Source organism: Neophocaena asiaeorientalis, unplaced genomic scaffold (genome assembly GCF_003031525.2).
Source record: "Neophocaena asiaeorientalis asiaeorientalis breed wild unplaced genomic scaffold, Neophocaena_asiaeorientalis_V1.1 scaffold136, whole genome shotgun sequence".
Lineage (NCBI taxonomy): Eukaryota > Metazoa > Chordata > Mammalia > Artiodactyla > Phocoenidae > Neophocaena > Neophocaena asiaeorientalis.
In genome coordinates, this window is record NW_020185333.1 from 1,569,915 (window position 1) to 1,595,095 (window position 25,181).

Consider the following 25,181-nt stretch of genomic DNA (forward strand, 5'->3'; position numbering starts at 1 on the left):
TCCCACAGGCTTCTTTACATTTAGAGGAACCAGCTTTATAAAATCTTATTAGGAGACAGGAGTGTTTGAAGGTCATACTGGAGACTACCAGCTGGGAAGACCAGGATCGGGGAAGACTGATCTTGTTGAAGTGGGAGAGGTGAGGGAGGGGTGGAAAAATCTAGCTTTTACCGCCAAGGCCTTCCCGGCAAGCCCCACAAGTTGCGTCGTAAGATATGGGAGGAGGAAGATGACGCCGGAAGGCAGAGCCCAGTAGAAAGATGGAGGTCCTCAAGTGGAGGGGGAAGGGTACTCGGAGGCCTGCAGTGCGGCTGCGCGCCGGGCTGCCGACGCGCCGGCGCGCAGAGGGGGCGGGGTGAAAGGTCACAGCGCGGCGGCGGGTCGGGCTGGCGGCTGCGGTGCTGGAGGGCGGGAGGCCAGTGCCCCGTGTGCACGTGTGGAGAAGCGGCGGCACTAGCGCGGCGGCGGGAGGCACCCCCGCCCCCTCTGGAGACGCAGGGCCGCGCTCGACTCTCGCGGCCTCCGTCACCCGCTCAGCTCCCTGCCCTAAGCGAGGAGGCCGGCTTGCGGGGTGGAGTGGCCCGAGCTGAGGGCGCGGAGAGCTCAGGGCGGCGACGACAACGGCGTTGATATCGGTGGTAACAACGGCCTCAGCAGGCGGGGAAGATGAAAGGGTGAGGAAGGGCAGCCGGGCAGGGCCCGACCGGCGGGGGAGAGGGGCTGCGAAGGAAGGGAGAGACTCCGGGCGAAGACCCGGCGGAGGGAGGTTTCTGGGCTTCTCTGCTCATGGAGGGGGCGGAGGCTCGGCTCCGGCTGTTGGCGGGCGAGACCCGGGGAGCCTAGGGTTTGGGCCTGGAGGACGAGTGCGGGTTTAGTGCACACCAGCTGCTGAGTGGGGCAGCGGGGAAAAGCTGTCGTGAGGCGCCTGGGGCCTCCTGCCCGGACGCGGACTGCGGAGCCACCCCCGGCCCGCCCCTCCGAGTGAAGCGGTTTGGTTGTCCTCTTCAGATCCCGGCTCGACACTGAGAACTGTGGTCTTTGACACCTTTCGGGCTTATTCACACTTGGAAGCCGTGCAGAACCTTCTGGAGGGAGCAGGAATTGGAATAAAGAGCACGGAAAGGAGTATTAAGAGCTAGTGACTCAACTGGATTTGGGTTGGGTCAGAGCGAGTGGAGGAGGGGGAGAGAGCGTGAGCACTGAAGACTTGGGGTGCCAAAATGTTTAAGGAAGTGTTGCTGATCAGTAGGTGGAGCTATTGCTCCAGCCGTTTACTGTTGCCCTTGTGCCGCGAGGGGGTCCTGGGTTCCTAGTGAAGCTTTCTTCAGGGGTTTAGCAAAGTGAATATTCTTTCACAGGTTCCCTCTTGGACAAAGTTAGGGATTATTTTGGTTCGACTGTTTCCATTTGGGTAAGATGTCATCTTACTATTAAATTGCATACTGTTAAAGTATTAATTACCTAACACTGTGTTTTAACTTATTGACGGAGTGAGCCGTTTTGAAGCTTGCCTTTACCCTCCTTAAAGAACGAAATGGAATCTTAATCAGTGTTAAAAGCTTTCTGAGGAGGTGCTGAGTGTTTTCTACGATAGCAAGTCAGTTAAAGAATTGTAACTGTTTTGAGTTAGCGAAGCCTTTCAGACTGTAAAGCAGCCCTTTTGAAGATGAAGTAGAAGTCTGTTCGAAGTAATCTCATACTGCCTAAAACAAGGGTCTGTATATTACGTCGGTGTGTATATGTGTTTGAGGTCGCAGAAGAGGTCCAAGAAAGTTGAATTTGAAAGTCTGTAGCGTGATTCCTTACTCTGATTTTGCTTTAAATATTGAGAATCCACGGTAATGTCGAATTGCGTGTTTTGTATCAAGCTTAGAAATCATGAAGAAATTTTCACAGTACCTGCATTAATTCACATCAAGTTCTAAAGAGTTCCAATCAGGATACTAATTGAGGGGGTATTTGAAGTATGTGCTGCACTTGAATCATGATCTAGGAAGTTTGGCTGTTTTGTATATGATCCAATATAACTTGGCGAGATTGATCTCTTTTTTCCTTGAGTATGGATGCTGTCTCTTAGTTGTTTTTGTGTTCTCATTGGCACTCAGTGCTTATTTGTCTTTGTTAAAGTAATAAAAATGAGGCTGAAGAGTTCTTGGTGTTGAGCTTGTGCATGGATTTATAAAGGAATGCCTCCAAGGAATTATTCTGGATGTTTAGATCCAAAATCTTTTGATCTAGCTCAGTCTGCCTAGGATGTAATGCTCTTCCTGATACTAACTTGGCAATAGAAGTAATCTACCTTTAGTTAACATACTCATGAGGCAATTATCTTTTTATTTAAAATGGTTATTTTTTATGTAACAAAATGATGGAGGCCAATCTCCGGAAATGAGTAACTGGTCAAATTTAGAGGAAATTTATAGTTACTGAAGCTGTACCTAATGCCAGCAACTATGCCTAAAATGTAGAGTCCTTAAGTCTAGTTCCTATCACCTCTTACTATTGGGAGCTTAAGATCATGTTCTTAATGGTAGACTTTTAAGATGATTTCAGAGGAACTTCTAAGGTGAACTAACTCCCAGGTAAGATGGGACTGTAAAATTTTTCTCATTTGTTAGTCTTGCCCTTAAGGCACTGAACAAATGAAGACAGTGGATATTATTTAAAAGATTTTAAGGTTCTTGAGTTCAAAGATTTGTATCACCGTGTACAATGTAGTCAGTGTTATAGTCCTGACTCTTGGTTTATGAAGGCCTGTGAAAATGAAACAGTGGTCCTGATTATGTGGTTTTTGTACGAAATTTTATTTGCTAAGTGTTTTATTGTATATTGAGCTAATTGAACTGTAAGTTGAATACAAATATCTAAAATTGAAAACATGCAGAACTCCTCACTCTGAATCAGTCTACTGTTTCAATATTTTACATCGTTGCCTGTATTGTCTATCGTTTTGAAACTTTTAAAACTTAACTATTTTACCTGGCTTTTTCTTCATATTTTTACTTAGTTTTTTATTAGTAGCAGTAGGACATTCCATGGTATTGGCATGTATTGCCTTTCCTCCATAGTAGATAAGCTTCCAGTTGTTGATTACTGCATGCATTTATATGCATGGTTTAGAAATTTGAAGTATATTATGAAGTGTTACTTGTACTGAGGTTGCTTGTTTTTATGAACCAGGGACATAATAGGTTGAATTTGTGGATGGTAAGCTGATTATTTTTATCTGTTCCCCTGTAGGGAGGGTGATATTCAAGCAAGAAGGTATGCTATACACAGCCATGACTGAAATGAGATGGCAGTGTAATTAGTCGATATAATAGAAAGTAAAACTGAGTCCATTTGCCCTTCAATTGTAGCAAAGAGGTGTAAATTCTAATAAAGATGTCTTTAACTAGATGTGAACAAAGTAAAGATGACAGCAATAATATAGTATATAGAACAGTGTAGTTTCCTAATTGAAGTGTTAAAATATAAGATTTTGCAAGTAGAAATAGTCTATGTTGAAGAACTCAGAAAATAATTGTTACATGGACTGGAAAAGGGCACAAATAACTTTACTGAGGTGCTAGAGACATTCTGTATCTTTACCTTGGGTATTGGTTGCAGAGGTGTATACATATGTATAAAATCATTGAGCTGTAACAAGATTTGTGCTCTTTACCGAGTGTATCTTATATGTCAATAAAAGTTTTTTTTTTAAGGTTTTATTGCTGTTTTTGTCAGGGGAAAAAACAAAAAAAGAAAGCCAGTAAGGCCGAAGTATGTAGAATTCAGGAACTTTTGTAAAACTGCAATTCATACTCCTTGCTTCTGTGAAGCCAATGATTTGTAGGATGTTGATTAAGTTACTGGATTTTAACAAATACTTTGTAATGTTCCCTTGCTTTGTTCAGATGAATTCATATAAAATATAACCTGTCTGTACCATAATTTTAAAAAATCAATATCCTAACTAATATAAAGGAGAATAAAAGGAAAGTAAACTGCAGTAAGATATCTTTCAATATGCAGATGAGCAGGTACAACAACACCATAAATCATAAGATCAGGTGTTTGCATCTATCTGTAAATATAATCAACTGTATAATTTAAAAAGTATATCTGCTACCAGTACAGATGTGTGCATTGGTGAGTAATGCTGTGTTGCCATCAGTGTTGTGATTTCTTCCCCAAATTGTGGACAGCTGTTGGTAAAGTTCTGAACAAAACGCACAATAATCAAGAACTGTGGGTTGGGAAAGATTTTTAAAAGGCACTCATAAAGCATTATCTTTCAAAGCCAGTGCTTTTGCCAGACCAAACTAATATCTATAGTAAATTTCACTTTGCTAAATCCTCTCTTTTGGTCTGTAGAAATTCTTTTGACTCCTGATTTTCTCTTCTAGGTATTAGCTATGGCTTCCAGCTTTGTGCCATCTGGAAAGATACACCTTCTCAATTATTTAAATGGCTGTCATTTTTTCTTTTTTTAAAAGTGCAGCCTACAGAAACCGTTAGAATACCAGTACTAATCAGTAGAAACGTCCTTCGCGTCATAGAAATGAGAATTGTATGATTATAGTTTAATAACTTACAAAATTATATAATTATGCTATCACAGAACACTCCTTTCTCTTGAGCTGTTCTCTTCCATCATGTGCTGTTTACATTCATTCAGTGCCTGACTTATTAGCAGAACGTTAGTCCTGTCTTGTCCAATACAGTAGTGACTAGCTATGTTTGGCTGTGGAGCAGTTGAAATGTGTCTTGTGTTACTGAGGAGCTGAATTAAAATGTCAGTTGTTGGACAATTTTTATGTATGTTTCGAACAACTTGGATGTGTGAATCCACTGTAAATTTTATGAAATATAAGTACAGATAAAACATTTACAAGGAAAATTACCATCTGAATTGAGACATGCCGTAAGTGTAATGTGCTCTGGATTTAAAGACTTAGTATGAAAAAAAGATTTTTTTAAAAGGTCATTAATTTTATTTTGATTACATGTTGCAATGATTTCAGCTGTTTCTTTATGCCTTGTTAATGTAGATATTAGGGGGAAAAAGTTTTTTTTAACAGGGATTTGAACCCTGGACCTAGAAATTTTTAAATTACATATGTGACTCGAATTATATTTCTGTTGGACTGTGCTGTGCTAGACCCTGAAAAAAACAAATTTGTCTAAAACATGATCTCTTCCCTTAGGATCTAGTTCCTGGATGGTAAATGTTTCAAATGTGGGACAACACATAGTGTGTGGCTGTTTATACCTCTGTGGTAACCACTCCTGGTTTTCAATTAAGATATTATAATCCAGTAGTATCCTCTGGGTAAATGAAGGGGTAATTGGAAGTATGTATTTGCCTTGCCTGAGCTAGTACAACCTGTATTCTACCTCTGTCATTGCTGAAGCTGTTCTTAAGGGAAAACCTTATTTCCCAAGTTCAGACTTCTCCTCTCAGTCTTCAGTAGAGCAGAATGCTTGCTTGTATAACTACTGGACACACATCCTTAATTATTTCTTTTGGATAATTCACTAGAGGAGAATTTTTTGGATCAGAAAGTACTGCCATTTTTAAAGCTCTGATATTTGTTGCCAACTGACCTCCAGAAAGATAGTAACAATTTATACTGACAGCAGTGTATGAGAGTGCCCTTCTCTTCTTCTAGGGCTAGTGGAGAAAGGGAGGAGCACTTGCAGAAACTTAAAGGAAAATGGAGGAAGACATTGTGGCTGCCATTTGAGTGATGGGTGGTGTAAATTACCTTTGTCTGCGATGAGTGGCATACATTGAGCATTTCTAAAATGATAGAAATAACTAATAGTGTCTTGACAAGTTGGTTTTGAGGACATATACACATATACCCTTAATTCTAATTTTACTTTGCTGATTAGGTGATAAATGGCCTTTCTTTCTTCCTTTCTTGTTGATTACTTGGTGGAGTTGGACATTTCCCACTTTTACTGGCCATTTGTATGCATTTAAAATTTTTCTTATTTCTCCTTCCAGAAAACTAAGATATATTTAAAGAAATATTTGGATGCCCCCCACCCCCCAGAATGTAGTTTGTTATTTGTAGCATAATTTATCTTCAAAAAGGAGACTTACTATAATGCAAAAGGCATTTGAACTAAAAGCAACCACATTTTATAGTTCAGTGTGCCACCAATAATAGTTAGCAGTAGTAGGGACACTGACTAATAAGTTTCTTGGCTTCTGGGCCCTCATTTCTTTGTCTCTTTTGCAGCTTGTGGGATCTTTAGTTCCCCAACCAGGGATTGAACCCAGGCCCTGGCAGTGAAATCACTGAGTCCTAACCACTGGACCACCAGGAATTCCCTCATTTCTTTGTCTTTAAAGAGAACAGCTTGAACCTGAATAGGAAAGGCTGAAGGTTTGAGTTCTTGTGCCAGTTCTTATCTGTTGATAGTATCTTATCAGTATTATATTTAGTCTGTTGGTAGCTTTGATGAGTTCTCAGACTGTGGGGAAAACAAGTGATGTCATTGATTATTAATGGCACGTGTGTCACACGTTTGCCATTCCTGGTCTCTGTCAGCTCTAGCTTTCTGTGATAGCAAGAAACAAAACTTTGGAATCATATTTGAATTGTTCTCTTTTAAGCTGCACTATTCATTTTGCTCTTGTGTCTGCTTTTTGGGACCTGCTCTCCCATCCCTTCCCCATGCCACTATTACCTTTTACAGAGGAGGCACTGTTAAGGCAATGTGCCAGGCAGTAGTCTCATTTAATCCTCACAGTAGCTCTAAGATAGTATCCATAGTCTACTAATGTATCTGTAAATGTAGTATAAAACAAATATAGAGGTGGGCCAAGAAGGGAAGAAAGCTTGTTGGGTGGTGGGGTTTTTGAGTAGTTTTATATGGCCAAAAAACAATGGGGGGGTGTTGGGGAGAAGGCTAGGCCAGTGGCCACAGCTAGGCGATGAAGGGCTACTTGAATTTTATTTGGTAGATTATGCGCAACTTTTTTGAAAGATTTTACGCAGAGAAGTGGTCAGATTTGTGTTTTAGGATTATTCTGACTGCATTGTGATGGCTTTGTCTCCTTGGCTCTAGTCTTATTCCCCTTTATTAGGCTATTAAAATATGTGTTGAAATGATGGCCTGAACCATGCTGCTAAGAGAAAGGGTATAGGAACAGGTTATAAAGTTAGTTGGGAGGCAGAATTATCAGGGATTAAAATGGGATGTTAGAGTGCATCTGAAGCTCAGTGTCTGTATTGGATGAATGATGGAGCTGTTCGGAAAGGTAGAGAACAGATTTCCTATGGAGAACGATGAGTTCAGTTTTTGATGTGTTGAATTTGTGATTCCTGTAGAGATAGCCAGTAAGCCGTTGGAAATATGTGCTTGAATTCAGAGATTTGTAAGTAAAAACATCAGTGTTCAGGTAGTAGTAGGGAAAGAGCCATAGCTGGGAAGGGGCTCTCCTAATTGAACATATAGATAACGATGGAAAAATTTTTCAAAGGATAATTTTATTCTTTTTTAGGTTATAACCTTGAGTATATTGTGTCCCTGTGTGTGTTTAGCATTTCTGGTACCCAACCAAATAATTACTGAGATTTTTACACACCTGATACTTGCAGTCACACAGCTTGGAGGACTGATTCACCCACCACTGCTTTTTTGATAACCTGCTAAACCTCTAGAACAGTGACTCTCAACCAGTGGTACATCTCCCACCCCACTCTGGACATCTGATAATGTCTGGAGACATTTTTAGTTGTCACAGTGGGATGGGATGGTTACTGACATCTAGTGGGTAAGGCTAGCAATGCTGCTAAACATCCCAGGGTGCTCTGGGAAAGCCCTCACAACAAAATTATCAAGCCCTAAATATCAGTAGTACCAAGATTGAGAAACTGCTCTAAAATCTAGATGAGATGAAAGAGAGCTCATCGGTTTTACCAAGGTCCTAGAGATTCTTAGATTTACTAAAAGTATTTTAGCAATCCTTGAAATAGTTGAGGTTCTGCCCTAAGTCTTGTAGTTCAGTAGAAGAGGTAAGGTTTGAAAACAGATGCTTATAGCAGTGCAGAAGTTCTGTGCCTTGGAAGAGTACAACTGTAATATAATTCAAATGAGGTGGAAATCTCAGCAGGTTAAGGCCTCATGAGCAGTTAGTATTTAAGCTGTGCTTTGATAAATGCTGAGTGGGCTTACTTTTAGGTTGAAGGAATTTATAGTTTAGAGGAATCACTCTTTCATGTAATTTACTTGAAGGCAAGAGTTTAGAACCAGATTACTGCTAGCTAAGAAAAAATTATCTCTAAACCCCTTGAAATTTTTAATCAAAGGACCATGGGCATACTTTGATCCTTGCCAGAAGACTTAAATTTTATGCAAAAGTCCTTTATCAGTACACCTTAGATAAATGTTGGGTATTTCTCTCTCTCTCTTAACCTTGAGAAGTAAAGATGACTCCTTTGAGGGAAGTCATATGGTGTGGCTAATCTTGCACTATAATGGAATTCGTAGACATAAGCCTGATTCTGGCTTTATTGATAATTGACTGTATAACTACAGGCACATCTATCTCTGGACTTCAGTTCCATCATCTGCAAAATGAAGGGGAAGAGAGCCAGTGGTTCTAAGGTCCCTTCCAGATCAAACACTCTTCATAAGAAGTGACCAGACAGTTAAAATTTTGTGCCAGGGTGCACTTAAATACCCATCTAAAGTATAAAGACTTTAAGCTTTCTCTATACATCATTTCCTCTTTTTGCTATGTAACTTTAGCAGTCAGACTTTGCCCAAGAAAGACCCACTTTTGTGTAGTCGTATCTCCATCTTGTGGCCTTTCAGAATATTGCCACTAAATTTTGTTTTTGTAATTATGGCCATAATTGACATTACCCTTAAAAGCTAGAAACATTTGAGTGCTTATTATCTGATGTTGCTATACTAAATACTTTTCCCATGATAAATACCACTTGTTTTTTAAGCCAAGGGTAAAGGTTTCCTACTACCATATTCTAAGTGCAAAGATTATTTGAGATTTGACTGAGTAACAGGCTAATCTTGTGGTGCTACTCTCTAAAAGTAGGAGGCAAGTAAGTAGCTGTGTTTTCCAGATCTAAGGACTTGGTTCACATTTCTGTGGATGCTTGTGCTGTATGAATCTGTCCCCCACGCTTAGATCTTAGTCTCAAAACTTTGGTATGAAGATGTGTTAGAGTTTGTTATGGATTTGAAAAACAAGAAAAAATAACATGTCACATGAATTTACTTGAGCTAAGAGAATAATTTAGTTACTTTAATAACTGCTGTCTTAAGTTTTTTACTTAGAGTTGTGAACTCTAGTGCCAACAGGAACCCAGGACCTGGGACCAAGCAGATAAGGTAAATGAATAAAACAAGAAATGTAGGCTTTATGTAAAATCTTCTGATTTAAGTATTAGCAACCAAGTTAATTTGGAAAAACAAAAAATTGTTGAGTCAAGTAGATGTGGCCACATGGCTGATTTGACTTCTAGGCTAGGAATTTGGGGCTTACCTACAGAACAGAGGTCTTGAACCGATAAATTAAAAATAGTCTATATTGTTAAATTATATTGAAATCTTACCTGAAGTAAGCAGTCAGTGTAGTGATTTTAAAAACCCAGCTTTCAGAGTTAGGCTGATTTGAGTTTGGGTCACAGTTCCTCAATACCAGTTATGTCACATACATTAAAGCTATAGTGTAACATACTGTACTGCTTGCATAAGGGAAATGATTAACATTTTATGGGGACATGATTAACATTTTATGGAAACCCACTCTGATCATATAGTGTATTTTTTTGCAGTGGTCTATTCCACTTCCCTGTGCCTGTCTTTAGTCTCTATTTCCCTTACCAGACTCCTTGGATTTAGAAATTTACACACATGCAGTAGGAAGTTTCTTGATTAAAGTGGGTGTTTAATTTGTATGGTTAAAAGAACAAGCTTTATTACAGAAGTAAAGATTCCAAGGTAGGATGTGGGAATTTGAGTTTTTAACTGGCAGAATGATTCTGGTGTATAACCAGGTTTAGAACCCAATCTTGGATTTTACGACACTGCTTCTCCAGATTTATCCCTACTCTCTTGAACATTGTTTCTCAGACATCTTTATGGGCTCCTACTCTTTTACTTCTGAAATGAGATTGTCACTTCACACCACTAGAATAAATATAAACAGAAAGGCAGTAAAAAGCATTGGTGAGGATGTGGAGAAACTGGAACCCTAAAACATAGCTAATGGGAATGTAAATGGTCTGGCCACTTAGGGAAACAGTTTAGCAACATATTAGTTTTCCCTTACTACTGTAACAAATTTAGTGGCTTAAACAACACAAATGTATCATCTTTGTTCTTTTTTTTTTTTTTTTTTTTGCGGTCCACGGGCCTCTCACTGCTGTGGCCTCTCCGGTTGCGGAGCGCAGGCTCCGGACGCGCAGGCTCAGCGGCCATGGCTCACGGGCCCAGCCGCTCCGCGGCTTGCGGGATCCTCCCGGACCGGGGCACGAACCTGTGTCCCCTACATCGGCAGACGGACTCTCAACAACTGCGCCACCAGGGAAGCCCCATCTTTGTTCTTGAGACCGAAAGTCTGAAAGGGGTTTCACTCTGTTAAAATCAAGATGATGGTAGGTATAGTGACTCCTGTCTACCTGAAATTTTAGCATGTGACCTTATTTAGAAGTAGAATCTTTGCAAATGTAATTAAGATGAGGTCATACTCAATTGGGGTGGGCCCTAAATGACTAATGTCCTTACAAGAGGAGAGCATACATACACACAGAAGACCATGTAAAGATAGAGGCAGAGTTATGCTGCCACAAGCCAAGAAATAACCTGAGGCTACCAGAAGCTGGCAAAGGCAAGGAAAGATTCTGCTCCAGAGCCTAGAGGGCATGGCCCTGCCGACATTCTGATTTTGGACTTCCAGCCTCCAGTACTTCGAGAGAATACATTTCTGTTGTTTTAAGCCACTGAGTTTGTGGTAATTTGTTAAGGCAGCTCTGGGAAACTGATACAACAGGACTGTGTTTCTTCTAGAGGCTCAAGATGATGTAACGTTTCCTTGCCTTTTCAGCTTCTAAGACCACTTGCATTCCTTGGTTCATGAGCCTTCATCTTCAAAGCCAGCAGCATAGCATCTTTAAGTCTCTCGTGTCTCTGCTCTTAATCACATCTTCTCTGACTCCTAAGGACCTGTGTGATTACAGGGGGCCCACCCAGATAATCCTGGTTAATTTTCCCATCTCAGGATCTTACATCTGCAAAGTCCTTTTTTCATGTAAAATAACATATTAAAGGTTCCTGAGATTAGAACATGGACAGCCTCCGGGGGCCATTATTCTGCCTACCACAGGCAGTTTCTTTAAAAAGTAAAACATGTACCCCAGTGTTCATTGCAGCACTATTTATAATAGCCAGGACATGGAAACAACTGAAATGTCCAATGACAGATGAATGGAAAAGAAGATGTGGTACATATATACAATGGACTATTACTCCGCCATAAAAAGGAATGAAATTGGGTCATTTGTAGAGATGTGGATGGACCTAGAGTCTGTCATACAGAGTGAAGTAAGCCAGAAAAAGAAAAATATATATTAACACATATACGTGGAATCTAGAAAAATGGTGCAGATGAACCTATTTGCAGGGCAGGAATAGAGACGTAGACATAGAGGACGGACATGTGGACACGGGGCAGGGGAGAGGAGGGTGGGATGAATTGGGAGATGAGGATGGACATATATACACTACCATGCATAAAATAGATAGCTAGTGGGAACATGCTATAAAGCATAGGAAGCTCAGCTCGGTGCTCTGTGACGACCTAGATGGGTGGGGTGGGAGGGAGGTCCAAGAGGGCGGGGATATAGCTATACATATAGCTGATTTACTTCATTGTACAGTAGAAACGAACACAACATTGTAAAGCAATTAAACTTCAATTAAAAAAAAAAGTGAAACATATTTGCCATACGACCCAGCAGTCCCACTTCTAGGTATCTACCAGAAAAAAACTAAAGCCTGTGTCTGCACACTTACTTGTATGCAGTAATCATAGCAGCATTGTTTATAATAGCCAGGAAGTAAATACAGGTAAAATGCCCATCAAGTGGTAAATGGATAAACAAAATGTGGTATATTCATACAATGGAGTACTGTTCCACTACTGACACAAATTGCAATATGGATGAACCTCAAAAACATTATGCTGTGTGAAGGAAGTCTAGTCCAAAAGATCACATTTATTGTATGAAATGTTCAGAAATGGCAAGTCTTTAGAAAGAAGGTAGATTTAGTGGTTGGCTTGGAGTAGGTAAGGGGATCTGTCTCAGCTGTGCACAAGGGATTTTGGGGATGTGATGTGAGTACTCTAAAGCTGAATTGAGTGATGATTTCACAACCCTATAAATAGTTTAAAACCATTGAATTGTACACTTAAAATAGGTGAATTTTATAGTATGTAAATTATACCTCAAGAGGGCTGTTTAAGAGAAAAATAGATGAGAGGGTTGTAAGGGGATGAGGCTCATATACCTAAATGTAATAAATCTTCTAGAAGAAAACAAAAATCTAAATGTTAGTGGCCTTGGGTTAGGCAAAGATTTGTTAGATATTACCCTGAAAAGCATGATCCACAAAAGAAATTCATCAAAATGTATAACTTCTGCTGTGTGAAAAACACTGTTAAGAAAATGAAAAAAGCCACAGACTGGGAGAAATCCTCTGCAACATACATAACTCGCAAAGGACATGTATTCACAGTAACTTAAATCTCAATAATTGGAACCCAGGATTTTTTTAAGAGCAAAAGATTTCAATAGCACCTTTACCAACGAAGATAATATGGGTAGCAAAGAAGTACATGAAAAGATGTTCACCATTATTTAGGGATATGCAAATTAGAACTGCAGTGAAATGTCAGTACACACCTATTAGAATGGCATAGATTTTAAAAGTTGATAGTGCCAAACACTGGTTTCGATGCAGAACACCTGAAACTCTTGTACACTTAACTAATGATCCAGTATCCCCTCCTATGTATGTATTCAAGGGAAAGAAAAACTTATGTTCACACAAGAACCTGTACATAAATTGTTTGTGGCAGCTTTATTCATAATCTCCAAAAACTGGAAACACCCAAATGCCCTTCAACAAAAGTATAAACCATGGTACATCCATACAATGGAGTACTACTCAGCAATAGCAAGGAATGAAGTTGATACAGTAGTGTGGTGAATCTCAAAGGCATTGTGCTGAATGAAAGAAGCCAAGAAAATGGGAATGTATTGTGTGATTCCATTTATGTGGTATTCTTGAAAAGGCAAAACTATGGGAAACAGAAAACATTAATGGTTCTCTGGGAGTGGTGGTAGAGCTGAACTACAAAGGGTCATGTGGGAGACTTTTGGGGTGATAGAACCATTGTGTTTCTTGATAATTGTGGTAGTTAGGTGACTATACGTATTTGTCAAAACTCAGAACTATATGCCTGAAGTTAATTTTATATAGGGAATTCCTTGGCGGTCCAGTGGTTAGGACTTGGTGCTTTCACTGCTGTGGGCCTGGGTTCGATCCCTGGTTGGGGAACTAAGATACCACAAGCCATGCAGCAAAAAAAAAAAGGAATTAAAAAAAGGTTTATGTGAACTTTTAAAAGTTTTTTTTGTTTTGTTTTAGCTAAGAAAATTTTTTTTTCCCGAAGAAAGTAAATTGACCCCCCAAAATGGCTGGAAAATAAAGGAGCAACTAATAGTTGATACAAATTAGAAAATTGCAAGCTGGTGGACTTTGAATACACTATGACAATAATTATGTTAAATCTGAACAGACTAAATACTCTGATTACCAAATTAAAGGAACAAGACTCTTATGCATTTGCTGTTTATAAAAAGACACTTTAAATATAAGGCCACAGAAGTTCAAAGTAAAGGGTGGTAGAAGATATACCATGCAACATTGATTAGAAGAAAACAGTGTGTCTATATTGATAAACAAAGTAGACTTTAAGGCAAGGAATATTACAGCAAAGAGGGACATTTCAAAATGATAAAAGGATCAATTCATCAACTCATAACAGTCCCAAATATTTATGCTGTTAATAACATAACTTGAAAATACAGAAGCAAGAATTGACAGAACTGAAGAGCAAGAAGAAACACTTCCAAACTTTCTTTGAGGCCAACAAACCTTATTGATAAGAAAACCTATCAAGAATATTATAAGGGAAAAAAAGAGTGTGTCAGAGTAAGACTTCCTGACATATCATTTGAACAGACGTAAAGGAGGTGAGAGAGTAAACTTGCAGCCAAGAATGGAAAGGGCACCAACTTTGATAGGGAAAGCTTCAGGAGAAGCACATTTTGTGGGGAAGATCAGATAGCTAGTTTTGGATATGTTTAATTTGAGCTGTCTACTAGAGATGCTTTGGCATTTAGGAGTGATTTCTAGGCTAGAGACAGAAATTTGGGAGTTGGCAGCATTAAATCCATAGGACTATATATAGATTGAGGTCACTGAGAGAATGTAGAGAAGACAATGAAGTACCATCTTGATGTGCAAGGCCCTCCTCTCCAGCCCCGGCTTCCACATGTACGCAAAGCATACTTTGTTTTACTATAGCAAACTGCCTGTGGTTTGGGGAATACATGAATGTAAACTCCTTTGCATTCCAGGTGTTAGCACATAGGTGTTGAAATATTTATTGAAATAGAACTGATTTATGCTTTGAATAGGCAACTGTTATGTTCATAAGAACTATAGAAAATTTAAGATTCATGATGGAGTTCTTAAAATCTCTATTATTTAATTTTCTAATCAAGTTCTTTTAACTTCTAAAAGCTTTTGGTTATTTACAGTCAAATGATGTTCTAATTTACTTGATATTCCTACATAACTATGTTTATGCGTTTGGTACTACATGTTCTTTACTGAATTACATTTACAAGTTGATGATATTACTCTGATATATTTAGAATATCCACATCTTAGAATAATTTGGAGCTAAGTGATCAGGATTACAGAAATGTTCCATTTCAGTCAGACATATCATGTTCAGGAGAGTTAAACTCTATCTGAAGGTGAATTTTGCTGACAAAGTTATGTTTAATAGACATTTAATAATTCTGTTTCTAGTATATGCTGACAGTCTGGTAATAATAAAAATTGATTATAAACAGCAAGGTCCTACTGTATAGCACAGAGAACTATATGCAGTCTCCTGGGATAAACCATAATGGAAAAGAATATTAGACAAAGAATGTATATATGTATAAAACTGAGTCACTTTGCTGTACAGCAGAGATTGGCACAGTATTGTAAATCAACTATACTTCAATTTAAAAAAATCAAACTTGATTAATTTCTTTCTTAAACAGCTACCGAACAATACAGTATTCCAATTCTGTTTTAAAACTTGTCAGTATATATGTGCATAGAAGAATATTAGAAGACTATATGTCTAACTCATTTCTATGGTGTTGGGTTTGTTTTTTTAATCAAGACACACTTTTTTTTTTTAATTAAACATGGTAAGATTAAGCTGCTTATTCCCTAATTATTCAATATTGTATTCTGTATTTAGTCTTGATCTGCCCACCCTAATGGAAATTTTTTTAGTAGTTACCTTTTATTAGTTTCAGTCTACCACACTGCACCATGACCACCTTTTCCTTCTGTATGAAGTCATGAAATACCTGGTTATTATCCTTTTAAAACTTATACATATACTTGAAGCATGGTAATTACCTAGAAATTATTCTTAAACTCTTAAAAACTCAAGTTCTTTCACTTATTATCTAGAATCTTAGCTTCCTGGATTCTGAAGTTTTCCTTTATTGTTTTTTACTATTAGATTTCATAATGTATTTTTTCAATCACTATTAAAATACAGAGACTGGCTTTTGAGTGCAGTGGAGTAATTTTTTTTTCTGTGTGGCATGCGGGATCTTAGTTCCCCAACCAGGGATCGATCCGATGCCCCCTGCAGTGGAAGTGAGGAGTCCTAACCACTGGACCACCAGGGAATTCCCCTGGATTAATTTTTAAATGGTGTGTTCTAAATATAATCAATATGATAAGCTATCTTATATTTAAAATAAATTACTGCACCCAATCTGTGGTACAATATTAAAGAGTAGCATTAGGCTGAGTGAAATAAGCCAGATAAAGAGAAATACTGCATAGTATTACTTTATTACTTGTATGTGGAATCTTAAAAAAAAAAAAAAAAAAGGCAAGCTCATAGAAACAGAGTAGAAAAGTAGTTTCCAGGTGGGGAAGATAAAGAAAGGTTGGTTAAAGGGTACAGACTTTCAGCTATAAGGTGAATAAGTTTGGAGAATCTAAAGTATAACATATTTGATAACACCGTATTGTATAATTTAAATTTGCTAAGAGAGTAGAACTTAAATGTTCTTACCAAAAAAAAAAAAAGGCAAGCTCATAGAAACAGAGTAGAAAAGTAGTTTCCAGGTGGGGAAGATAAAGAAAGGTTGGTTAAAGGGTACAGACTTTCAGCTATAAGGTGAATAAGTTTGGAGAATCTAAAGTATAACATATTTGATAACACCGTATTGTATAATTTAAATTTGCTAAGAGAGTAGAACTTAAATGTTCTTACCAAAAAAAAAAAAAGGTAGGTGATGGATGTATTAATTAAGTGGGAGGAATCCTTTTTTTTAAAAAAAGAAGAGACTGTGCAGGTAAGATGTGATCCCTGTATTTTAAGGTGAAATGTCATTTACCTCAGCCTTAAAGAAGAGAAAGCCAGGGTGTGCTTTAATGAAAAGGGAAGTTTTTCTGTGAATGAGATGTAACCTAGTAAAGAAGACATGACTCAGTACTTCCCTGGTGGCACAGTGGTTAAGAATCTGCCTGCCAATGCAGGGGACATGGGTTTGATCCCTGGTCCAGGAAGATCCCACATGCCATGGAGTAACTAAGCCCAGCGCCACAACTACTAAGCCCACGTGCCACCACTACAGAAGCCCTGGCGCCTAGAGCCTGTGCACCGCAACAAGAGAAGCCACTGCAATGAGAAGCCCGCACACTGTGAAGCCTGTGCACGGCAACAAAGAGTAGCCCCTGCTCGTGGCAACTAGAGAAAGCCCACGCGCAGCAACAAAGACCCAATACAGCCAAAGATAAATACAAATTAAATAAATTTAAAAAAAGAGACATGAGTCATGAAGGGAATTCATTTTAGTCAAATACTTGGGAAGAAGGCCATATTTACTTCATATTTACTCGTGTGGCTAGAAATTGAGAGAAAATATAACAGATCTATATATTTTTTACTAAGATGTCTGCATCTTAAAATTTTGTGTGGCTGCTAAGAAACTCGGTGCGCTTACATTTTAAGAAGACATGCAAGATATACAAGGGTGGTTGGTCACAATAGTGAATAATGAAAAACAGTAGCATAAAAATGAAATAATTGAGACAGGAAGGCTAAAGTTCCAAATGAGTATAAGGGTCTGTAATCAGGTTTTTTTGTTCTTTAAGAACTGTAATACATTCTGGTCGTTTCTGATTATCTTATTAACATTTCAGAGAATATTGTTATAAAAGTTATCCACAAACCACACATTGTTTGAATGTGCTTTTAAACATTTTTCTGTATGTTAACAAAAGTTGGAGATACATTTATATATATCCCCAGGAAACAAGATATCAATGTCTTTCTAATATAAATGTATCATGCTTTATTTAATTAACCAGTCCCCTAATGGTGGACACTCAGATTTTTTTCTTTTCCTTTCTTTTTTCTAACCATTATAAAAGTGTGATGATTAGCTTTCTTGTTTAGTCATTTCTGTAACAGCTTTCAAAACCTCTGTGCATATGATGTAAATGGTTAATTAGGGTGCATTGTTAGCATTTTCCTGCTATTGACTAATGCAGTTGTGGTGTGGAACTAGCATCTAGTGGTAGGACATATGTCATTTTCTAGCTGCTTGGTTGGCATCAGATTGTTTTGTTTATTTTTGAACTCATTTTTAGTTTGATTTGACAATTTTTTTAATAAGATACTATTTTTTAAATTTATATTTTGGCTGCGTTGGGTCTTCGTTGCTGCGCTCAGGTTTTCTCTAGTTGCGGCTAGCGGAGACTTCTGTTCATTGCAATGTGCGGGCTTCTCATTGTGGTGGCTTCTCTTCTTGCAGAGCACAGGTTCTAGGCACGCGGGCTTCAGTAGCTGTGGCGTGTCGGCTCAGTAGTTGTGGCTCGCGGGCTCTAGAGTGCAGGCTCAATAGTTGTGGCACCTGGTGGGATCTTCCCGGACCAGGGATTGAACCTGTGTCCCCTGCATTGGCAGGTGGATGACATTGTTTTCTTTAAATGTTTTTATGACCCACTGTTAAGATTTTTTTTTAATTTTTTTAAACTTTTTATTTTATATTGGAGTATAGTTGATTAACAATGTTGTGTTAGTTTCAGGTGTGTTAAGGTTTTTAAGAAGGCAAATAGTGTATATAAGCAACCTCTACAAATGATAGTGCTGGTGATAATAGGAAGAAAAATTGTGTAGATGCTATTCAGGTTTGTCTTGTCACTTTTGATCAACCTTTAGCATGTGGTGGTGAGATTGATTTGAGCACTTAAAAATTTGTTGACAGCTCTGTAGGCAAATCAACTTTATTACCATGAGTCTGAAACTTTTTAGTGGTTATCCCTTTTCCCATGGAGCCGATTGTTTTGGTTAAGTATGGTTACTTAGCGATGCTACTGTTGTGTTCTTGATAAGTAGTTTTCAAGCTGGGGTTTGTTTTGTTTGGTTGGTTGGTTTTGTTTTGTTGCTGAAATGTAGATTCCCATGTTCCATTTCCAGAGACACTGCTTCTGAAGGGGGTGGGGGCGGGGCGTCCAGGAATCTGGATTTGGTCGCCACCCTCTGTGACTCTGGTGTATGTGGTTCCTGTGTCCAGTGACCAGAATACATGTGATTCTTGCATATTTTAATTATTTTCTTAGAATAAATTCCTAGAGTGGGGATACTTTGACAAAGGAGGTGTACTTTTTAGGCTTTTTAGTACATAGTTGTAGATTGTCTTCCAAAGATATTTTATCTATTTACATCCCTGCCAGCAGAGTATAAATATCTTACTTGCCACCCCTTTGCCAATTAGGTATCATCAGTCTTTTTGATCAGTAATAGATGACTTTAAATTTTTCTGAAAATTTCAACATTTATATGTAGATTATTATTCTGGCCTTCTTCGTAATTGTTGTTTACTGTATTTGTCTCTAAATGTATACAATTGTATGAAAGCTAGGAGTTGGAACCTGGATGGAATGACTGTCAAAATCTGCTTATAAGTGATCTTCATAGGAGTGGAGTGTAAGATTACTGTGAAAGGGTTGGATTTATCAGTCATGTAAAAAAGACTTGGTACCCTTTTAATATGTCCATCTTAACAAATGAAGCTAATTATGTTTTATTGAGTACATTTTGGTTTGTTCCAGTAGCCGGATCGAGCTGGGAGATGTGACACCACACAATATTAAGCAGCTGAAGAGATTAAACCAGGTGATCTTTCCAGTCAGCTACAATGACAAGTTCTATAAGGATGTGCTGGAGGTTGGCGAGCTAGCAAAACTTGGTATGATATGGTTTTTCTTCTTCCCTTCATTTGTTTATTCATGTTCTTGACCTCTAGTTTTTAATATCAGGGCAAAAAAAGAGTTAACTGATTTGAGGAAATGGGGGTGATCCAGGTTCTGAGAAAAATCAAGATAAAAGACTTGAATTTCAAAAGGAAATGCTAAATATCTTTTCTTATTTAGGCTGTGTCTGTGTTTTCACATATTTAAGAGGGGTCTTAAATTCTGAAGGTATAGGATATTTTTGAGGCTATTGATACTCAGAGTACCTGATAAAATTTAATTAATGCTAATAACAATTTAGTCGTTGTACAAGGGCAGGGAAAGATTCAGTAAAATGTGTTATTCTGTCTGCTAAACTTTGTATCTTTATATTTTCCGTGGCAGCCTATTTCAATGATATTGCAGTAGGTGCAGTATGCTGTAGGGTGGATCATTCACAGAATCAGAAGAGACTTTACATCATGACACTAGGATGTCTGGCACCATACCGAAGGCTAGGAATAGGTAAAATTATTTGTGGGTTTTGGTTTTGTTTTTTTCCTTAAAGAAGCATAAATACATTGGTACTGTTCCTGACCCCACTAAGGCAATATTTCTTCTAGGAATACTGGGAAAGGGTTACTGAATTATATAAAGTAAGGTGGAAAAGAACTGTTTTATATGTCAATTGAACATAATTCAATTGAAAGCCCTATATATAAATAGATTTGTTACTAATACACCTTTTGCTTTTTCTGTTTTCCTTCTTCCTGGAAGGGCTGTATATAAAGATTGCTTGTCGGCTAGCAGTTTTAAACACAGTAGGTAGTGTAGAGAGAAAAAAATTGTGGAAAATCAGGATGTCTGGTGTTTACCTCAAATTCTGTTAGGACTCAGTAAGATGTTTAGTTTAAAGATTGATTTTTATGAGATTACTTATTTGTTGTTTGTCTTGTTAATAGGAACTAAAATGTTAAACCATGTCTTAAACATCTGTGAAAAAGATGGCACTTTTGACAACATCTATCTGTAAGTAAAGTCATATTTAATGATCTTATCTAAAGAATTTAATAAATTGGCAATAGAAATCTTTACTAGAAAATTTAAAATCTGGTCACTTATTGTCTTTGGGAAATACCATGGAAGTGGTAGTTATGAAGTTTGTTTTAATAATAGATAATGAACCTGTGATAAAACATTCTTGTTTTGCTTTATTACATTGGGGTGGGAGCTCCAAAGTCACATATGTGAAACCAAGATTAAAACTCAGATCTTCAGAATTTAAGAAATTAATACCATTAATATTACTTTTATCATGCCATCTGTTTGCACTCTGAGTTTTGTTCAAGGCTCTCAGTGATGTGCTCATTAGTAGTAGAATTTAATCATCAAAATCAGAGAGTACCTAGCTGATTTATACTTGAATCTTAAGAGTAAGGCTAAGGTGGCAACTATGGATTCTTTTTCTTTTTTTTTTCATTGAAGTATAGTTGATTTACAATGCTGTGCCAATCTCTGCTGTACAGCAAAGTGACTTATACACATACATACGTTCTTTTTTAATATTCTTTTCCATTTTGGTTTATCCCAGGAGATTGAATATAGTTCCCTATGTGGATTCTTTATAATACAGATATTGAGATTATTCTCATTTTCGCTTTGGCATTGGGAGAGATTAAATTATATAATGCTGTCTTGAGGAGTAATTGAGAAAGCACAAATTATTTTCAAAATCTAACATGTTTTTTATCAATCAGAAAGATATATTCAGGCATTTGACACCCTAGGTTTTGTTTGTTTATTTTTTAATGTGTTACTATGGTCTTTGAATCATCCCTATAGTTATTTACGTACTTTTAGTTACAGGAACCTTTTCTCCTCTTGAAATAAAAAATGTTATGATACTTTAACCTTTGTTGATTTTAAGAATAAATGCTGTTCCTGCATCTCCTAATCTCAGCTAGCTGTCTTCCAAATGTTAGATTAAGACTTAGGTTAGAGGGCTTCCCTGGTGGCGCAGCGGTTGAGGGTCCGCCTGCCGATGCAGGGGACACGGGTTCGTGCCCCGGTCCGGGAAGATCCCACATGCCGTGGAGCAGCTGGGCCCGTGAGCCATGGCCACTGAGCCTGCGAGTCCGGAGCGTGTGCTCTGCAACGGGAAGGGCCACAACAGAGAGGTCCGCGTACTGCAAAAAAAAAAAAAAAAAAAAGAGAAGTATAAATTTGTCATCAAAGTTTCTCTTAAATGAATACCTAATCTTTGTTGATACCTAGCAATTGTAAAGAGAGTCTAACAAATGTCTGCAGTATTCCAGCTCCAACCAATAGCTATCTGTGGAGGATACATAAAAGCTGATGGAATCTTAATTTTTTTTTTCCGATACCCTCTTGTATCTCAGGCATGTCCAGATCAGCAATGAGTCTGCAATTGACTTCTACAGAAAGTTTGGCTTTGAGATTATTGAGACAAAGAAGAACTACTATAAGAGGATAGAGCCCGCTGATGCTCATGTGCTGCAGAAAAACCTCAAAGTCCCTTCTGGCCAGAACGCAGATGTGCAGAAGACAGACAACTGAACAAATTACAGATGAACTTTCTTGCACTTGCTTGTCGCCAAATAAAAGAGAGGCCCATTGATCCCCCCCCCCCTTTCTTTTAAACCTTTCCCCCTTCCTTGTTCTTGTGTTTCCTCCCTTCAAAACTTCTTTCCCTTTCCTCTAAAAGTTTTAAACTTTTAAGGATTTATTAATCATGTTTGGATTGTTTTAGTTTTCTTATTTTATGAGGTGGTTTGATTGTAGGAAGGAGAAGGTATAGATCTGTTTAGTTTCACAGTTAAGATATATGGTCCCGAAAACTTGAGTGTCAATTTCATTTTTTTTTTAATGTCCTGCTTTCACATTGAAGGGCAGAGCCTACAAAATATTGTATATTTCAAAGGACAAGAAGCAGCAGCAGCAATATCTTGTTCTCTAACTCATAGACAAGTTTAGTGTGTTTGTGGTACTTTGGGGTTTTCAAGATTTTGTGGGATACTAATCCCTATACATTGCCTTCACTCCACCTTTTGTCCTTCTGAGTATTATCTCAGGAGTTGGACCATTGTTATCCTTGTAAGAAATACTAAGCTTATTTTGTTCTGTTAAGCAGTTATTTCTTCCTTCCTCGCTGGTGGCTGACGGTGGCTGGGACAGTCTGAGTAAGTAGTATTATACTTTGGTCTCAGCATTTGAGTTAAACTGCTTTTTGCTAATGAGTGGGCTGGTTGTTAGCAGGTTTATTTTTCCTGCTGTTGATTGTTAGAAGTGGCATTAACTTTAGGAGTGTGGGCTGGTGAGATTAATTTTTTTTAATATCCCAGCTAGAGATAATGGCCTTTAACTGACCTAAAGAGGTTTGTTGTGATTTGCTTTTTTTTCTCCTGTCCTTTTTCTTCAGTAAATCCACAATAGTTAGTCAAACCTTAAAAATGGAGTTGATGTCCTTATAGGTCAATGCCCCTAAATAAACCTGAAGCAGGTGTTGTCTCTTGGACATATGAAAAATACCTAAAAGGAAGCTTAGATGGACTTGTGGCACAATAAATGCATTTAATGTCAGCTAATGCAGACGGTTAGAAGTGTGGCCACTGAGCATTTGATTTTAGAGGAAGGAATATCTAGACAGTATTTTTGAGAATAACATAGCTGTGCTAATTGCTTATCTGTTGGAGAACATCCCAGATTTGCTTACATTCTGTGCCTGTGATATTGAGTTTAAGGATTTGGGGGTGGGGGAATTATTAAACATATTGCTTCTATTCTTGGAAAAAGTAGAAGTCTAGAAGTGTTAATAACGCAAATGTCACTGTGACCTCCTCTACTGACAGGACTGGTTTATGCCAGCTCGTTTCCTGGCACATAGGGAGTGGCTTTGACGGGTCGGTAACTTTTTGTAAGATAGAAGACATCTGAAATTTTCATGTTTTCCTCCATAATCCCATCTCCAATATTTAAAATTTTCTACATTGCCAATACTGGTGGCCCAAGAAATGTTTTCATTAGACTTTAAAACAATGCACAGAGCTTGAATTTTCTGTCATTTGACTTTAAAAGGAAGATTGATTCATAATATTTATCCTCTTATGTAAATTCTGGCATAAAAGTTTCATCTCTTCAAATATGTTGAATGACAAAATTATTTTACACAATGTTTATGCACATTTTATAATCTTAAGTTCTTATTTGAGAATGTAAAAATACAAGGTACAATAGACTTCAGCGGTCTTAGTTGAGTGCCAAGTATAATATAGAAAAGGAAGATAGTTGATAAATGAGTTTATAGGGTTATAATCTTAAGATAGTAAAAATGTAGAAAGACCATGCTGGTTTCTTGGGTATCCGTTTCTTAAGCAGTCCAAATCTAAGCTTAGAAGAAAAGTTTAGCATTAAGAACATTTACCTTCATGGATAAGCTTCAGCTTGCTCTTGCCAAGAGAAGAATGCTTGAGTTACAGAAGGCATAATTAGTTTGAAGATTCAGCCTTTTTGTAAACTTCGCATATCAGAATAGATTTTGATATATAAATGAGTTTTGTGAGATGACACTGCCTCTATTTCTATAACCATTTCACCTGGACTATCTAATCAGTCCTATGAATGTATCCCTGAATGTGGTTAATGAAAACCGAATAGCTGCCTCATGACAATTAAGTACATATTATTTATGGAGGAAAAAATATTAAATTTTGAATTGAGTGTGTAGGCTCCCTATCATTTTAGTGTTTCTTTTTCCACACTAGTCACTGACTTAACCTAAATTGTAAGTGTTTGTAAAGGGTGAATTGTCCTACATCAAACTTACATGAAATAATTCCATCCACTTATGGAGGAGGAGGATGTAGAAGAGGTGGAAGCTGGGCACTAGTTCACGTGCCTATGAGTCAGTAAAGACTGAAATAATGTCCCATGTTCAGTTGGTTATTTTGATAAAAATTATCGTTGAGGTAAATTCTATTAACTGGAAGATCACAGGATATATCCATCATATTTTTCAGGGTAGATAGTTTTTTTTCTGTAGGGCAAATAGATAAACATTATATTGTATGGTAATTCCATTTAGGTTCTAAAGAAAAGAATCTGCAGAGAAATCTATGCAATATATAATTTGTCCAGATTACTTTTCATTTGGGGAAAGAAGTTCTGAAATATCCCCAAAGTGGCTTACTCATCAATTGAAAGTCCTCCAAAAATAGAACTATTGGGAAACCATGACATATGGGGTGGAAAAGAAAAGCTCCCTCAGTTTTTTGGAGGGAATAACTTTAAAAATACTTAAATAGCTGAGTTTATTTGGTGCAGTTAAGATTTAAACTTGTTGATTTTAACATTGCTGTTACATCTGAAATAAACTTACATGATGTTCTGGTAGTAATCTGTGATGTCTGGTAAATGTCAAAGAAATGTAAATGCATTGTGTTGAATTCTGAGATCAGCAACTATATATGTAGTCATTGTTTACTGTTGCCCATACTGGTTTATGTACTTTCACTTTTCTTTAAGACCTAACTTAAAAACTAATTAAAATAGGCCAAGTGTAATCAAGGCCTCCTAATTCA

At 37.8% G+C, this 25,181-nt stretch overlaps 1 protein-coding gene across 2 annotated transcripts; it reads left to right on the forward strand.

Annotated features, from left to right (window-relative positions):
- Positions 1 to 355: 355 nt before the first annotated feature.
- NAA50 (N-alpha-acetyltransferase 50, NatE catalytic subunit) lies at positions 356 to 25,181 on the forward strand. Of its 2 annotated transcripts, none has more exons than XM_024735350.1 (5): positions 356 to 674; positions 19,465 to 19,601; positions 19,990 to 20,109; positions 20,547 to 20,613; positions 21,984 to 25,181. In XM_024735350.1, the coding sequence occupies exons 1-5, from the start codon at positions 667 to 669 to the stop codon at positions 22,159 to 22,161; spliced, it is 510 nt and encodes a 169-aa protein (XP_024591118.1). In that variant the 5' UTR covers positions 356 to 666; the 3' UTR covers positions 22,162 to 25,181. The 2 variants fall into 2 exon arrangements, with proteins under 2 accessions (XP_024591118.1, XP_024591119.1); XM_024735351.1 differs by having other exon boundaries at positions 362 to 674; positions 19,468 to 19,601.